The 19,122-nt window shown below is 40.3% G+C and overlaps 1 protein-coding gene across 1 annotated transcript in view; it reads right to left on the bottom strand.

Moving 5' to 3' along the window:
* Positions 1–19,122, bottom strand: part of HRASLS5 (HRAS-like suppressor family, member 5) — a 34,220-nt gene that overhangs the window by 2,557 nt on the left and 12,541 nt on the right. Inside the window, 2 exon segments of the mRNA XM_011942642.1 lie at positions 642–854; positions 2,853–2,961. Coding sequence (XP_011798032.1) covers positions 642–854; positions 2,853–2,961 — 322 coding nt within the window.

Here is a 19,122-nt window from a genome sequence, read left to right as displayed (position 1 = left end):
CGGTGGCTCACACCTGTAATCCCAGCACTTTGGGAGGCCGAAGTGGAGGATCACTTGAGCCCAGGAGTTCAAGACCAGCCTGGGCAACATAGCAAAACCGCCTCTCTACAAAAAAATTTAAATTATCTGGGTGTGGTGATGCACGCCTAAAGTCCCAGCTATTCAGGAGGCTAAGGCAGGAGGATTGCCTGAGCCCAGGAGGTTGTGGTTGCAATGAGCCATGATTATGCCATTACACACCAGCCTAGGTGACAGAATGAGACCCTGTCTCCAAAGAAAGAGGAGGAAAAAAAGAATAGAAAGAAAAGCTTTCAGAAATATAGTGACTTGACCAAGGATACCCCTCTAATTAATAGTTGAGCTGGGGCTCCAACCGGTGGTCTTACTATTAGCCCAGTGCCTCTTCTCTCCTCCCTGGGTTAATAAAGGTGAAAATACCTCCTGAACCATAAAGTCCTACAGAAATAGAAGGCCCTACAAGTACAACGAATAATACAATGAAAGCACTGATTACCATTCTGATCACTAATGAAATGACAAACCCCAAGAAAGCTCTGGAAGAAGCCATCATCAGAGCAAATGGGGTCACACCTGCTGGCTCCGGGGTACGCCGTATCTGAGGCCATTGACAAAGTGCTCACAGTTCCCTTCAATCAGGCTGTACTGCACGATCTTGTTGACCATCTTTTTTGTACGCTGGATGATCTTGTCCACCGGCAGGGGCAGGTACGTCCCATCTAGCTTGTTATTGACCTTCCAGGAGCAGCCATGCAGCACATCCTCCAGACGACTGTATTTCACCACAGCCCGATTGCTAAAGATAGAAGTAATGCTGCCCACCTCAAACTCCTCACCTGGAGACCAAAGACAAACAGAGGTTGAGAAGTGCAAGGAGGAGCAGAGCAGAGCACAGTCTAAGGCTCTGAGTAAGCTGCTTTCCCTGGGGTCTCATTGGCACCATCAGGAGAAGGGTGACAGAAGAGGGGGAGTTGGAGTCAAAGAACCGCAGAGAATCAACTTTCCTGAGAAGCCCTTTGCCCTGCGCCTCACTCCCTGCTCTCAAACCGCACAGGAGTCTCTTTGTCATTAAACTCTTGCAGCACCTTCCCATGTGGTCCCTGATTGTGTTGCACTGACCTGCCCAAGTCCTAGGATTTGAGTTTCATTTCCTAAGCAGACTTCAGTAATCGTCACAAACATGTAAAGAGAATTCTCTATGTGAGTGTCAGCTCCTGGGTAAAGGACTATCACATACATGATTATGGTGGTTCCATGACACACCTCCCTCTGGGGCTGCCACAGGGGCACAAGGGAAGCCAGCCAAGCAGGGCTCTGAATGGCAACTGCTCCTACCAGCTTCCACCTACAGCCACTTGACTGTTACCTGTACTGAAATACGGGGATTCTCATTAAGGGTATGTTTGAAAACGGGGTTCCACAGCTTTGAAAAGAGAAATGTTTGAAAGCTGCTACCTTATCATATTCAGCCCTTAGATGAGACAGAGACTCGAAGAGGGTCAGGAACCTGCCCAAAGCCAGGTGGATAGTCATTTAAAGCCAGCACTGTTTTTCTGCTACAACCGTGTTGACATGCAAATGTCTATACCCTTCCCTTTATAAGTTGTCCAAGGGCAAGAAATGCTCCATGATCTTTTCTTACAAATTTGAAGAAAATCTGCTGATTTTATAAAACTTGGCAGTAGATAATTGAGCATTCAGGAGCAGAAATGGCAGAATTCATTTTCAGAGAGAGCAAGATAGGAGTAGGGGAAGATATAACTGATAAGTATCTCTGTGGTTGCACAAGAGGGAAACTCCTGGACTTAGTCTGGAAAGAAGAGATGAATTATCACATTCTTGGAGTAGGTTCTGAGACAAGAAGCGGGAAGGGTACGAGCGGATGGGGCAGAGAAGACAGGCAATGAGAAAGGGGCTCTGTTCCATGGGAACATCCCAGCATGGTGAGAGACGGGGCCAGAGGAAGAGGACAGGACACAGAGATGACAACTGAGAACAAGTTGGGACCAAAGGCCTTTGGTATAGTGCCTTTCTGTAATTCAACTTTGAACTGGCAATCCCTGCACGGGAGACAGCATTCAAAGGGCATTCAAGGGTATTCAACAGGGTCCCCCTACCCCTTCCTCTCCCACACCCCAGCCCTCATCAGGCCTCATCTCCTGAGACAACCATTGTGACCAGCGGTTCTAGACACCCAATTTTTCAGTTGTTTCCCATTTTGCTGTAATCTCCCTCTACTATCATCACCTCCTCCCCCATCAAATCTCCACTAAGATTTAATGAACACAAATTGAATCTCAGCCATATGTTAAGACAGCTGTGAGAAATGAAGGGAGGGCTCTATCTACATTGAGGGTGAAACAGCACGGAGCGTTGTTGGAATGGCAGGGAGACAAGGTGAGGACAAAGGTGCCAAAGGTGATCAAGAAGCCAGATGCAGTGTTTGAGGACTATAGAAAACAAATGACGATCAGAACATGTGAGCATCTGCACCCTCCTTGGGGAATCCTCAGAAAGGTGAGGACAGATGCCCAACTCTTGTCAGTACAAAATGGAGCTCAAGTTCTAAAACGTGTGTTTTTCAACAAAGGGCCCTCTAGGAGGTCAGGGAACTTGGGCCACGCTCTTCACACTTGTATCACTCTTAGGCCTGGACACTCGGTGTTTTTGGTGAAGAGAGACCAAGCTCTGTCACAGTAAACAACGGTCCAGTCATGCTTCAAGGGGTCCCGTTACTAAAGAATGGCAATAACTGAGGAACACAGTAATGAACGGTGCTTCTATTTACTTGGCTAACTTCAATATCAGTATTTCAATATACTATTCACTCTTACTCGGGGGAGCCAGATGGACTACGCAATCATCTTCTACATAGATGGCCCAGTGCTCATAGCCAATTCGAAATATCTCAATCAGGTCTCCAGGTCTGGGTCTTGGTTTTCCCTATAATGGAAAAATAAAAGATACATGGCACATGCCCAAGGAATTCCAGAGACCTTGTCTTAGGATCAGGTACAGCTCAGCCTAAAGGTCCCCTCAGTGTGGTTCATCGCTTCACAGAAACCCAAGCTAAAGACATTTCTCTTCACACTGAGGACCAAAGAAGTCCCCTCCTCTCCTACCACCACTCACATTACTAAAGCCATCAAGGATACCTGTGCCAGTTATCAATGTATTGCCTCTCAGCTGTGAATGTACCCTCCAATATATACCCTGTGATAGATGACTAAACTTCTTTAAGCATTTCTTCCTTAAAGCAAGTAAGATGTTAAACCTTCTCAGTAGAGGGTGCTGGAGGGACACTGCAAGATCAAGAGGCTCTCCTGCAGTTTCTGGCCAGGGGTGGGCAGGATGATGGTCAGTAGTGTGGTGTGTGGACATCTAGTAGAGTTCTACCTCAGATCCAGGATCCTCAAGGCCTCCTGCCTCTGCTGGCACCCTGATTCCCTCTGCAGGGGCCCCACATGACCCACCTGAAGCCCAGAGGGTGCCCCCATCCTCTGCACACCCACACCACCAGTTGCTAATAGCCCCTTCAGTCCTGCTTGCCCAGCAATTGCAAACTTCTCTATTATTGTGTGTGTGTGTGTGTGTGTGTGTGTGTGTGACAGGTAGAGACAGAATGAGACTATACATGAAAAGGTAGGCATAGAGTTGTAAATATGATAAGCATCCATCTTTTTAAGAAAACTCTGGCCACAGCTCCAGGTCTCACCTTCACTGCTGTGTTATCATCTCCTGGAGGCCCAGCTTCTGGGGCCCTGTGACCTGCAGGTCTTTAGAAATCCATAGCTAAGATGTTAGGACCCCCTGGAAGCCTAGAAATGGTATTGCTGTCTCTAAACCAGACCTGATCACCCACTTGGAGCAAAGAAAAGAGCCCTGGAATATGGAGAGACACAAGATGGTAAAGAAACACCCAGTTACATGTTCTCATTTCACCCAAGACCCTTGGCCAGAACAGGGTATAAAAGACTCATTCCCAAAAGTGATACTAAACAGATATGGAAAATGTAAGCAAGAAAATTTACAATTAAGGAAAGGCTATAAAAGTGTAGGTGAGTGCAAAGTGCACAAAGGTCATAATGGACTTAATTAACATCATTAATGTCATTAATTTGTCAACTACTCAGAGCAAAATATTTTAATGCAATACATATGTGAAAGTCTCTAGCAAATTTTCAAATTCAAATAGACATAAGACATGACACACTGGAGAGAAACCCTTCAAATGCAAAGAATATGGCAAATTGGCCAGGTGCCGTGGCTCACACCTGTAATACTAGCACTTTGGGAGGGCGAGGTGGGTGGATCACGTGAGGTCAGGAGTTTGAGACCAGCCTGACCAGCATGGTGAAACCCCATCTCTACTAAAAATACAAAAAAAATTAGCCAGGCTTGGTGGCATGCACCTATAGTTCCAGCTATTCAGGAGGCTGAGGTAGGAGAACGGCTTGAACCTGGGAGGTGGAAGTTGCGGTGAGCCGAGATCACGCCATTGCACTCCAGACTGGGCGACAGAGCAAGACTCCATCTCAAAAAAAAAAAAGAATGTGGCAAATTATTTCACATGCTTTCACGCCTAACTCAACATCAGAGAAGTCATACTAGACAGAATTCCTACAGATGTGAAGAATGTGGCAAAGCCTTTAACCAGTCCTGAGCCCTTACTAAACATAAGATAATTCGCACTGGAGAGAATCCCCACCATTGTGAAGAATGTGGCAAAACCTTCAACCAGTTGTTAACCTTTATTACACATAAGATAATTCACACTGGAGAGAACTCCGACAAATGTGAAGAATGTGGCAAAGCCTTTAACCATTACTCAACTCTTATTAAACATGAGAGAATTCGTAGTGGAGAGAAACCCTACAAATGTGAAGAATGTATCAAAGCCTTTAACTGGTCTTCAAACCGTAATGAACATGAGAGAAGTCATACTAGAGAGAAACCCTACAAATGTAAAGGATGTGACAAAGCCTTTTAAGTGCATCTCAAGTCTTACTAAACATAAGATAATTCATACTGGAGAAAAACCCTCCAAATGCAAAGAATATGGTAAAGCTTTTAACCAGTCTTCAACTCTTAATATACGTAAGAGATTCATACTGGAGAGAAACCCTGTGATTGAATATGGCAAAGCATTTTAACGGTCCTCAAACGTAAGATAATTGATACCAGAGAGAAACTCTACAAATCTGAAAAATGTGGAAAAGCTTTTAACCACACCTCATACCTTTCTAAACATAAATGATACTGGTGAGAAATCCTAGAAATGTGAAGAACGTGGCAAAGCCTTTAAATGGTTGTCACACCTTACTGTATGTAAGATAATTCATACTGAAGAAAACCCCTACAGATACAAATAATGTGGTAAAACTTTTTAATTAATGTTCATGCCTTATTGCACAGGAAAGCATTTATACTTTAGAAAAATTGTACAAATATAAAGAACGTGGAAAAGCCATAGCTATCTGCTCACATCTTACTCAAAATCAGAGAATTCATACTTCATGAAACTATTATAAATGTAATTACTGTAAAAAAAACTTTCAGAAAATATAAGCCTTTAAAGTGAATAAGAGTATTTATTTTGAAGAAAAATATTACATATATAAAGAGGATTGTAGTACCTTTACTTGTATTACAAACCTTATTGTACACGTTTTATACCAGAGGAAAACACCAAAGCAGTTGTTCAAACCTTGTTGAGTATCAGAGAATTTATGTTGCAAAGAAATCCTACAAATGTAATGAATGTAGAAACACATTTGTTTAAAAACTCCAGCGTGGAGAATGCCAGAGAGATCATACTAAAAGATACTTTTGCAGATGCAGTAAATGTGAAAAACATATTTAATCAAACATTAAGTCTCTGTAAACATCAGAGGATTCACGTAGAAAGAACTAAGGTACCAACACTTCATACATTACACTAAATCAGAGTGTAGAGTACAGAAAACAATTGAAAGCTAAAACTGTCAGGCTTTTTTGTATATAACTTTACAAGAAACAAGACTGTTTTGAAGAGTTATAATTACAAAGTATTTGTTTTCCCTTGAAAAAATTATAGTTGGTTGAAAGCAAATGTCATTTAATTCTCAAATTACTTCATGCTGTTCCTTCATTCCCACTGTTTATGTGAAAGTACGTGATCCATGATTGTTGCATCAGATCTATGAGAGATTCGTTTTCATCAGGTGGGCATAATTTATGACCTTTTCCATGGAAGAGTAAGGACATTGAAATGCAAGATGTGCAATGAAAATCTAAGTGAAGAGGCTCCTTGTGGTTGACTTATAACATGGTTTGAGTGAAGCAAGAGGTAGGTATTCAGAGTAATATTCTTCTACATGATAGTGAGAGAAAAACATTTTGAATTTTAGTAGTAAATCATTTTAAATGCAGTACATTTTGAAATTCTGATTTAAGATTACAGGTGAACTTAATTTTTTAAACAAAACGGTTTTAAAAAAATATTAATAGGCTGGATAAAGAAAATGTGAAATTCTATGCAACCATAAAAAGGATGAGAGCATGTCCTTTGCCGACACATGGTTGGAGCTGGAAGCCATTATCCTCAGCAAACTACCACAGGAACAGAAAACCAAACACCGCATGTTCTCACTTACAAGTGAGAGCTGAATGATGAGAACACGTGGACACACAGGAAGAGGAACACCACACAGTGGGGCCTGTTGGGGTGAGGGTTGGAAGAGGGAAAGCACCAGGAACAATACTGAATGGATGCTGGGCTTAATACCAAGATGATGGGTTGATCTGTGCACAAACCACCGTAGCACAATTTTACCTATGTAACAAACCTGCACATCCTGCACATGTACCCCAGAACTTAAAAGCTGAAGAAAAAAAAAAAGAAAGAAAAAACAGCCCAAACAGCCATTAATAAGCACCAGTTAATAATCCTACATCCACACACACAGAGACATTAGAGAGAGCAAGCTGAATTTACATGAGCAGCATAATGCCACTGAGATTCATGCTTGCTGCAGCATGTGTCAGTTACTCCATTATATGGAGGCACCACATTTTACCTAACCAACATTGTTCTTTTTCAATATCACTTTGGCTATCTCAGGTCCTTTGTCTTTCCATGTAAATTTTAGGATCGCTTCATCAATGGATATCAAAAAAAATATTTTGACAGGGATTGTGTTTAATCTGTAGATCGATTTGGTGAAGACTGCCACCTTAAGATTACAGATATTTTGCAACCCACAAACATGGAATTTGTTTTGTGTACTTAAATCTTCAATCTCCCTTACCAATGTTTTGTAGCCTAACATTTTTGTTAAAGTTATTCCTGAGTATTTTTATGCTATGATGAATGGAATTATTTTCTTAATTTCATTTTCAGATAGTTCACTTGTAATATACAGAAATTCCATTGATTTTTGAACATTAGCCTTGTATCCTGCAATTTTGCTGAACATATTTATTAATTCTAATGGTTTTGTGGCCCAGGTGCGGTGGCTCATGCCTATAATCCCAGCACTTTGGGAGGCCAAGGTGGGCGGATCACTTGAGGCAAGGAATTCAAGACCAGCGTGGGCAACATAGTGAAACCCCAACTACCATCAGAGTGAACAGACAACCTACAGAATGGGAGAAAATTTTTGCAATCTACTCATCTGACAAAGGGCTAATATCCAGAACCTATAAAGAACTCAATCAAATTTACAAGAAAAAAAAACAAAAAAACTTTTTGATAAAAAGTGGTCAAAGGATATGAAAAGACACTTCTCAAAAGAAGACATTCATACAGCCAACAGACACATGAAAAAATGCTCATCATCACTTGCCATCAGAGAAATGCGAATCAAAACCACAATGAGATACCATCTCACACCAGTTAGAATGGCAAGCATTAAAAAGTCAGGAAACAACAGGTGCTGGAGAGGATGTGGAGAAATAGGAACACTTTTACACTGTTAGTGGGATTGTAAACTAGTTCAACCATTGTGGAAAACAGTGTGGCGATTCCTCAAGGATCTAGAACTAGAAATACCATTTGACCCAGCCATCCCATTACTGGGGATATACCCAAAGGGATTATAAATCATGCTGCTATAAAGACACATGCACACGCATGTTTATTGCAGCACTATTCACAATAGCAAAGACTTGGAATCAACCCAAATGTCCATCCAGTGTGTTTCTTAAACACACTGGATTAAGAAAATGTGGCACATATACACCGTGGAATACTATGCAGCCATAAAAAAGGATGAGTTTGTGTCTTTTGTAGGGACACGGATGCAGCTGGAAACCATCATTCTCAGCAAACTATCACAAGAACAGAAAACCAAACACCACATGTTCTCACTCATAGGTGGGAATTGAACAATGAGATCACTTGGACACAGAAAGGGGAACATCACATACCAGGGCCTATTGCGGGGAGGAGAGGGGGTGGGGATAGCATTAGGAAATATATCTAATGTAAAGGACAAGTTGATGGGTGCAGCACACCAACATGGCACATGTATACACAAGAAACAAACCTGCACATTGTGCCCATGTACCCTAGAACTTAAAGTATAATAAATAATAATAATACAAAAAAAAATTAGCCAGGAGTGGTGGTGCACGCCTGTAGTCTCAGTTACTTGGGAGGCTGAGGCATGAGAATCGCTTCAACCTGGAAGGCGGAAGTGGAAGTGAGCTGAGATGGTGCCACTGCACCACTGCACTCCAGCATGGGTGACAGAGCAAGACTCCGTCTCAAAAAAAAAAAAAAAAATCTAATAGTTTTGTAAGTACAGGCATGTCTTTTTATTGTGCTTTGCTTTATTGTGCTTCACAGATAATTTCATTTTTTACAGGTTAAAGGTTTGTGACAACCATGCATCAGTAAGTCAATTGGTGCCTTTTTTCAAACAGCATGTGCTCGCTTTGCTAGCATTTTTTTTAGCAATACAGTATTTTTAATTAAAGCATGTACTTTTTTACATGTAATGCTATTGCAAACTTAATAGGCTACAGAATAATATAAGCATAACTTTTATGTTATGACTCACTTTCTTGCAATATTCGTTTTATTGTGCTGGTCTAGAACCAAACCCACAATATGTCTGAAGTACACTTGTATGTGATTGATTCCTTAGGATTTTCTACATACATTGAATACATGTGATGAGAGTGGGGATCATTGCCTTGCTAGATCTAGTCTCTTACCATTAAATATGTTAGTTACAAATTTTTCCAAGGTGCCCTTTTCAGGTTGAGGAAACTCCCTTCAACTGAGGTCAAGAGAATGTTTTTTATCATGAATGGCAGATTTTGTCAAATGCTTTTTCCAGAGGTATTGATATGACATATGATTTTTATCCTTTATTAACATGATATGTAACTTTTTTTTTTTTTTTTTTTGAGAGGAAGTCTCACTCTGTTGCCCAGGCTGGAGTGCAGTGGCACAATCTTGGCTCACTGCAACCTCCATCTCCTGGGTTCAAGTGATTCTCGTGCCTCAGCCTCCCGAGTAACTGGGACTACAGGTGTGTGTCACCACTCCTGGGTAATTTTTCTGGTTTGTTTCACCTTGTTGACTAGGCTGGTCTCAAACTCCTGACCTCAAGTGATCCACCTGCCTCCACCTCCCAAAGTGCGAGGATTACAGGCATGCGTTACAGCGCCCCGCTCTGGTATATTACATTAACTGATTTTGGGGTGTTACACCAAACTTGCATTTCTGGGATAAATCTTAGTCATTGTGTATAATCCTTTTTATATACATACTGGATTCAGCTTGCTAGCATTGTTCTGAGTGTTTTTACATGTATATTCATAAGAGATATTAGTCTTGTAGTTTTCTTTTTTTGAGATATCTTGGCTTTGGTATCAAGGTAATACTGGCCTCACAGAATGAGTTGGGGAGCATTTCTTCCTCTATTTTCAGAAAGAGTTTGTGAAAGATTGGTAATTTTTCTTATTTAAATGCATGGTAGAATTCTTGAGCAAAGCCATCTGGGCATGAGATTTTCTTTGTGAAAAGATTTTTATTTACTAATTCAATTTAGATTTTCTAGTTTTTCTTGGCCAGTTTTGTAATTCATGTCTTTCTAGGACTTACCCAGTTCATCTCAGTTGTCTAATTTGTTTGCTTACAGTTTTTCACAGTATTCCCTTTTATGTCTATAAGATTGACAGTGAGCCTCCTTACATTCCCAATTTTGGCAATTTGAGTGCTCTTTTTCTCTTGGTTAGTGTAGCTAAAAGTTTGTCTGTTTTGCCTTTCCAAAATACTATCTTTTGGCTTCATTCGTTTTATTGATTTCTGTTTTCTATTTCATTGATTTCTATTCCAGTAGTTATCATTTTCTTACTTCTGCTTGTTTTGGTTTTAGTTTGCTTTGTTTCCCTAGTTTCTTAAGGTAGGAACTTAGATTATTGATTTTGAGGGTTTTTTTTCTAATACAGGAATTTGCAGCTATAAATTTTCCTCTAAGCACTTCAGCTGCATCTCATAAAATTGATAAATTCTATTTTCATTTTCACTCAGCTCAAAATATTTTCTAACTTCCTTGTTCCTTTTTTGACATTATTTAGATGTATGTTGTTTAATTTCCAAATACTTGTGAATTTCCCAAAATATCACTTTGTTATTAATTTCTAATTTAAGTTCATGTGATCAAATAAAATATTTTGCAGAATTTCAATCCCTTCAAATTTACTGAGACTTACTTTATGGCCTAGAAGAGGGTCTATCCTAGAAAACATTCATGTGTGCTGGAGAAGAATATGTATTCTGTTGTTGAGTGAAATGTTTTATGAATGTCAGTTAGTCACGTCAGTGAGTTGCTTATATCTTCTATCTGCTCACTGATTTTCTGTCTAGTTGTTCTATCCACTACTGAGAGTGGGGTATTGAAGTTTCCCAACTATTATTTCTGAATTCCCAATTTATCCCTTTATTTCTATCAGTTTTTGCTTCATACTTTTTGGGATTATTTTGTTGGATATGTATATGTTTATAATTGTTATATCTTCCTGATGAATTAACCTTTTGTCATTATAGAATGACCCCACTTTTTTCTAAGAATATCTCTTCTCTTAAAGTCTATTTTGTCTGATATTAGTACAACCACTCCTGCTATGGCCACTGTTTACATCAACCTATTTGTGACTTTAGATCTAAAGTGTGTCTCTTGTGGATGGCATTTAACTGGATCTTGTTCTGTTAAGTCATATGATCTCTGCCTTTTTTTGGTGTGTTTAATTCATTCACATTTAATGTTACTATTAATAAAGTTGGATTTATGACTGTAATTTGCTATCAATCTTCTTTTTTCCGCTGTATCCATCTTTTTTGTTCCGCTGTTCCTCTTTTGCCTTCTTTTTTGTATCAAATACGTATTTTCTAATGATCATTTTAATTCCTCTATTAACTTTTTAATAACATTTTAAATTGTTTCCTTGTGGTTGCTCTAAAGATTCCAATATGCATCTTAACTTATTGCTATCTATTTTAGATTAATACTAACTTAATTCCTGTAGAAAATGGAAACTTAAAATTAGCTCCATTCCTTCTTCCCTCCTTTATGTTATTATTGTCAGATATATTATATCCACATATGTTATAAACCAAAGAGTGTTACCAATATTGCTTATGCAAACTTTTGTCTTTTAAATTAGTTAAGAGAAAAAGGAAAAAATATACTTATGGTCATTTATATTAACTACACTTTACCATTTCTGGCACTCTCCACTTCTTCCTGTTAAGATACTTACTGTCTGATGTCATTGATCTAATATAGCTTCATTTCAGTCCCTCTCCTTTGTGCTATTTATTATATATTCACATTTTATAAAACCAAGAATAGGATTTATAACTAGTTTTATTCAATTACCTTTCAAATTGGTCAGCATAAATGATAAAATATATATTTATATTCTTCTATATAATTACCTATATAATTACCTTTACTGGTGCTTTGTATTTCATGTGGCTTAGAATGCTATCTGGTGTGACTTTCTTTCTACCTGAAGAATTTTCTTTGCTATTTCTTTTAAGGCAAGTGTGCTAGGCAAAAATTCTCTTATTCTTTATTAATCTAGGACTATCTTTATTTCACCTTCATTTTTGCAAGATATATTACTGGATATAAAATTATTGGTTAACAGGTTTTTTTCCTTCAGCACTTTTAATACATCATCCCACTGCCTTCTGGCCTCCATTGCTTCTGATGAAAAGTTGACTATTGTTTTTTATTGTGCAACTCTTGTATAGAATAAGTCTTTTTTTCTCGTTGTTTTCAAGATTCTCTCTTCGTGTTTGGCTTTCATCTGTTTGAATGACATGATATTCACAGAACTTCTTGGGTGTATAGATAAATGTTTTATATCGAATTTGGAAAGTGTTCAGGTATCTTTTATACAGGTATTTTTTCTACCTTTTTATCTTCTCTCTTTCTGAGACTCCAATTACACATTTGCTCGTTTGCTCAATGATGTCTCCTTGGCCTCTGAGGCTCTGTTCATTTTTATTTTTATTTTTCCTTCTACTCTTCATATTAGATAGTTGCTGTTGATCCAGCTTTGAGTTTGCTGATTCTTTTTCCTTTTTAGGAACTCAAATTTGCTGTTAAATCACTCTAGTGAATGTTTTATTTTGGCCATTGTATTTTTCAACCCCAGGATTTTCATTTGGTGCTTATCATTTCTACCTCTTTATTAAGATTCTATATTTGATCAGTCATTGTCATGCCACTTTAATTCTTCAAACTTGATTTACTTCTTTAAACATACTCATAATAGCTGTTGAGAAGTATTTGCTACATTCAACATGTAGGCCCACTAGGAAAGAGTCTCTATTGACTATTTTTGTGTATGTGTGTGTCACTCTATCCTGTTTCTTTGCATGTCTCATAATTTGTTGTTGAAAAACTGGATATTCGCCTGTAATCCCAGCACTTTGGGAGGCCGAGACGGGCGGACCACGAGGTCAGGAGATCGAGACCATCCTGGCTAACACGGTGAAACCCCGTCTCTACTAAAAAATACAAAAACTAGCCAGGCGAGGTGGCCGGCGCCTGTAGTCCCAGCTCCTCGGGAGGCTGAGGCAGGAGAATGGCGTGAACCCGGGAGGCGGAGCTTGCAGTGAGCTGAGATCCGGCCACTGTACTCCAGCCTGGGTGACAGCGAGACTCCGTCTCAAAAAAAAAAAAAAAAAAAAAGAAAAGAAAAACTGGATATTCTAGGTAACGTATAGCAACTGTGGGTTCTGATCTCCTTCCCCACCCAACCAGGGCTGATGGACGTTGCTGTTTGCTTGTTTGTTTGTTGTTTGTTTAGTGACCTACCTGGACTGATTCTGTGATGTCTGTTTCTCTCACAGCATGTAACCACTGAGGCATCTGCTTAGAGGTTTTTTGTGTTTTTTTTTTTTCTTGTTTTTATTTTATTTTTATTTATTTACTTTTAATTTTTTTTTTTTTTTTTTTTGAGACAGAGTCTCATGCTGTCACCCAGGCCACAGTGCAATGGCATGATCTTGGCTCATTGCAACCTCCACCTCCCAGGTTCAAATGATTCTCCTGCTTCAGCCTCCTGAGTAGCTTGGATTACAGGTGCCCGCCACCACACCCAACTAATTTTTGTATTTTAGTAGAGACAGGGTTTCACCACATTGGTCAGGCTGGTCTTGAACTCCTGACCTTGTGATCCACCTGCCTCAGCCTCCCAAAGTGCTGGGATTACAGGCGTGAGCCACAGAGCCCGGTTTCTTGTTTTTAAGCCTGGCTTAGATCAGCATAGCTTAATGGTCAGCCAGTGACTGGCCAGAGGTTGAGCCACACCTCGTGCCAGGAAGGCTTCACCTTTTGTCAGTGGATCTCTGTGTGGCTTGGAGAATTCATTCAAAGTTCCAGATTTTTATGAGTCTTCAGTCTCTCCTGAATGTGTGTATGCAGCCTTATGCATACCTTTCAGACCACCAGATACATGTGGTAGCTTTTCAAGACGCTTCTTTAGTTGTATCATTACCTGGATTTCCATATTAAATTTTTGGCTGGCCTGTTGGCCTATTGCTTGTCCTAACCAATACTGCAACCTCAAGCTAGCTGCAATTTTGGTCTTCCCATGATTGTTTGTCCCTGAGATAACTATTGTTTTCAACATCTCTGGGCATGGAAGTAAAGTCAACCACCCTCTGCTGCCACTGCCATTCCCTCCCACAAGCCCCACCCACCTGGATAGAACTTCCTTACCACAACCACACAGCTGGAGGTGAGGGGGCAATGCTAACACACTACAGACTTCCACTGTTCTTTCTGAAATTCTGAGAACCAGTACACTTTCTTTTTTTTTTTTAAGAGGGTGTCTTGCTCTGTTACCCAGGCTGGACTGCAGTGGCGTGATCTTAGCTGACTGCAACCTCCGCCTCTCTGGTTTCAAGGGATTCTCCTGCCTCAGTCACCTGAGTAGCTGGGACTACAGGCTAGCGCCATCACATCCTGCTAATTTTTTGCATTTTTAGTAGAGGTGGGGTTTCACCGTGTTAGCCAGGATGGTCTCAATCTCCTGACCTGCCTGCCTTGGCCTCCCAAAGTGCTAGGATTATAGGCTTGAGCCCACGTCCGCCCACGGATGGACTGTCTTAAATTAACCCTTCTCAATTTGTTGTATGCCTTTGGTCAAATTTCCAGTCTTTAAATGACTGTCTTTGGCAATTTTGTCTAGCTTTACAATTGTTTTGGGAAAAGAGGATTTGCTGAGATCTGCACTCAGCCATTCTACAAGTCCTGCCCACTTGCAGGAATGAGTTGTTGTGGGCACAAAGCAAACAGTATACACTACAATATTTCGTGGAAGGAACTGAGGCCAAGAGAGTGGAAGTGCTTTGTCTGAAGTCCCACAGCAAGTCCATGGACAAGCTAGGACCAGAACCACCCCTTTACCCCTGCCAACAAACCAACTCTTTCTTCTGCCCTACTCAAAGGGAAAATGTAATGGCAGCCACATATCCACTAGAGGGTGCCCCAAACCAGGTTTCTCACCCAGAAAGCAGAATGATATTGCAGGAGACTTCAAACTGGACTTCATTTTCTTTTGCCATAAGCCGAGGGAGAGCAATAGGGATATCCCCCACCATAAAACCCGGAAGCTGGTAGTATACAGAAGAGGTTGAGAGCTACGAGTTGGGAAGACAGCATGTGAGTGATGTAAACGGATACAGAGGAGCAGAAAGCAGCCAAGAGAGTAAGTGAAGAAAGGGAAAGCGGAGGAGAGCTCTTTCTCATCCTTTGGAGAAGACTAAAAAGGAACAATAGCAAATAGCATTTTCTTTGTGATTCAGATAGCAATAAGAATATATTGCTTTAAGCAGATGCCTCTGTCTTCATAAATGGCAAAGGGATCAGAGAACAATGTTTTAAAATGTTCATAAGAAAGTCTGAAGTTTAAATATTTTGATGCTCATTTAAAAAAAATCAAGTCAGGTTCAACATTTGCATGCGCAGATGCAGGTAAACAGTTAAATTGCCTTTAATTTATAATTTAGGCATATACAGATTTTTGATTCATAGATTGTCTGATTATTTTTTCCTTTCAGACATAGGTAAATGAGAGAGGAACAGATGCTATTTAGCCTAATTTCTTTATATGAACATATGTGCCAAGTTGAGGTCATTTCTGCTATTATACACACATGACACAGGAAAGCCCATAGGCCCATCCTCACTGTTACAGTAACCTAAGGACCATTACTATCTAAGTCCTGACACTGGTCAGGAAGAAAAACAGAAAGGCCCATGAACGAAAGATGAACAAGAAGTGAAGAACAGGTGCCAGAGCTCAAATCAATCCAACTCAGGCTATTATTTCTGGCATTGATCAGGGTGAAAGGAATGGCAGTAACAATAAGATTACGGGACAGGTTTTCCTGAGTCAGTCCAGAGGGAAAGCCAGTTGACATGTTATGTTACTCTTGAACCAACCCCTGACTCCATCTCACTCTACCTGAGCACAGACCCCAATACCTTAGAGTCCTAACCAATGCCTTTCACCCACCATCCACGGTATGTAGTGGAGGGCAGGGCTCTCAGTGTGGGCCAAGCCAGTTGGACGATTACGTCTGTTCTTCGTAGGAACATGCAGTCTGTTCTTCACCATCCCTCCACCTTGGACACACTTCCCCATCAACCAAATAGCCAGTTACTTCCCACCCAACATGACTAGGTCATTTCCAATGACAACAAACAAGCAATCAATCAAATCCTTGTTGTTTCCTGGAAAACTGACAGCAAGAAGAGAGCCCAATTCATTGTGAGGCCAGTCTAAGTCAGAAGAAAGCTCACAAAACCCAAGTTCTATTCATCAAGGATGTCGAATGAGCTTTGTGGTACAGAAAACAGAAGGCTCAGGGATTGGAGAAGGAAAGAGGAGGGAATTTTGGAATTTTAGATATTTTCTTTTGCATTTGAATACTCTCTCATCTGCAATTTTGCCACTGGATGGGGTAGTAAGGTATAAAACTAAATGGGATTCACAGAGACTTAACAGTTATCCACTCTCTTGTTAAATTTCCTCCCACTGTAAATCGATTATATTGAGTATTGATTCTCAGCCTTGGTTACAAATTGAAATCGCCTGTGGAGCTTTAAAAAGTTCAGCTCGGTCTGGAGTATAGCCTAGGTGCCGGAGTTGTAAAAGCTCCTCCCGTGAGTTTAAGGTATAGCCAAGGTTGCAGTTATACTGGGGGCTTTTCTACAGTCCCATCCCTCCCTTTTTCTTTAACAGCTCTCCAGCACTTCATGAAGTTCTGCTAACTCCATGAGCCACAGTGTAGCTGTCAGTATGCTCCAGAGCTGCCTCCAATCCCAGCGGATGCTGCCACCTTCAATTCCAGGTGAAGATTTTGCTGCCGTTTGTCTTTGTGTGATTGGGTTAATTCGAAAGCCTTATCTTCAAGCTCTTCCTTTTATTAATACTTGTTCAGTTCTATTTTCTATGCATTTTGCATCTCTCTAAGTGTCTTTCATTTCCATAAGTTGCGATTATTTTTTATTTATAATATCCATTTTTTCTGGAGCATTTTTCATCCATATCCTGTATTGTCTTGAAAATTTTCTTTAAGTTGGTTATCACCTTTCTCTGGTATCTCCTTGAATAGCTTAGTAATCAACCTTCTGGGCTGGGTGTGGTGGCTCATGCCTATAATCCCAGCACTGTGGGACGCCGAAGCAGGTGGATCACCTGAGGTCAGGCATTCAAGACCAGCCTGGCCAATATGGCAAAACCCCTCCTCTACTAAAAATACAAAAATTAGTGAGACATGGTGGCACATGCCTGTAATCCCAGCAACTGGGGAGGCTGAAGCAGGAGAATCACTTGAACCTGGGAGATGGAGGTGGCAGTGAGCCAAGAGTGTGCCATTGCACTCCAGCCTGGGCGACAGAGCAAGACTCCATCTCAAAAATAATACTAATGATAATCAACCTTCTGAATTCTGTTTGTCCCTTTGGAATAAACGGTCATTTCAAAGCTCCCTGTACATCTGCACAGGCTGGCAACCCAGCTCTGGCCCTTCTCCCAGAGACAGGCACCCACTTAGAGAAACTCCTCTTTTGTAAGGCCTCCTATCTGACAAAGACAAAGAAAACAATAATCAAAAATATGAACAAAGCCTCCTAGAAATTTGGGATTATCTTAAATGACCAAAACTAAAAATAATTGGTGTTCCTGAGGAAGAAGAGGAATCTAAAAGTTTGGAAAACACATTTGAGGGAATAATTGAGAAAAACTTCCCTGGCCTTACCATAGATCTAGACATCAACACCTGGGAAATTCATTGTGGGGAAAAGAGAGATCAGCCTGTTACTGTGTCTATATAGAAGGAAGCAGACAAAAAAAAAAAAAAAAAAAAAAAGGAAGCAGACATAAGAGACTCCATTTTGTTCTGTATTTGAGATGCTGTTAATCTGTTACCCTACCCCCAACCTTGTCCTTGCAAGAGACATATACTGTGGTGACTTAAGGTTTAAAGGATTTTAGACTATACAGAATGTGCTTTGTTAAACAAATATCTGAAGGCAGCTTGTTGGTTAAAAAGTCATCACCATTCTCTTAATCTCAACTACCCAGGGACACGGACACGGCCAAAGGTCGCAGGGACCTCTGCCTAGGAAAGCTAGGTATTGTCCAAGGTTTCTCCCCATGTGATAGTCTAAAACAATGCTGCTAAAAGGTTTATGGAGATGTTTGCATATGTATATCAAGGCACAGCATTTTCCTTTGAACTTATTCATGTCACAGAGATCTTTATCCATATGTCTTACTGCTAATTTTCTACCTACAATGATCCTATTATCCTGCCACTTCCTTTTCTTTAAGATGGTAAAGATAATTATCAATAAATACTAAGGGAACTCAGAGACCCGTGCTGGCGTGGGTCCTCTGTAAGCTGAGCGCTGGTCCCCTGGGCCCCGCTTTTCTTTCTCTATACTTTGTCTCTGTGTCTTATTTCTTTTCTCAAGTCTCTCGTTCCACCTAACGAGAAACACCCACAGGTGTGGCGGGGCAGGCCACCCCTTCAATTCATCACAAAAAGATCATCATCCAGGCACATAGTCATCACATTATCTAAAATCAAGACAAAGGAAAGAATCTTATGAGCTGTGAGGCAAAAGCATCAGGTAACCTAGAAAGGAAACCCTAACAGATTAACAGCAGATTTCTCAGCAGAAACCCTACAAAACAGAAGGGATTGGGGTTCTATCTTTAGCCATTTCAAACAAAATAATGGTCAGTCAAGAATTTTGTATCCAGCAAAACTAAGCTTCATAAGTGAAGGAGAAATAAAGTCTTTTTCAGACAAACAAATGCTGACAGAATTCACCACAACTAAGCCAGCACTGCAAGAAATGATAAAAGGAGTTCTAAATCTTGAAAGAAAACTTCAAAATACACCAAAATAGAACTTCCTTAAATCTCACACAGCCTATAAAACAATAACACAATTTTTAAAAAAGGTATTTAGGCAACAACTAGCACAATGAGTAAAACAGCACCTCACATCTCAATACTAACATTGACTGTAAATGGCCTAAATGCTCCACTTAAAGGATACAGAATGGCAGAATC

The sequence above is a fragment of the Colobus angolensis genome, unplaced genomic scaffold, assembly GCF_000951035.1.
Source record: "Colobus angolensis palliatus isolate OR3802 unplaced genomic scaffold, Cang.pa_1.0 Scaffold21, whole genome shotgun sequence".
Lineage (NCBI taxonomy): Eukaryota > Metazoa > Chordata > Mammalia > Primates > Cercopithecidae > Colobus > Colobus angolensis.
The sequence above is the reverse complement of the archived record's forward strand: the minus strand, read 5'-3'. Positions and strand labels throughout refer to the sequence as shown.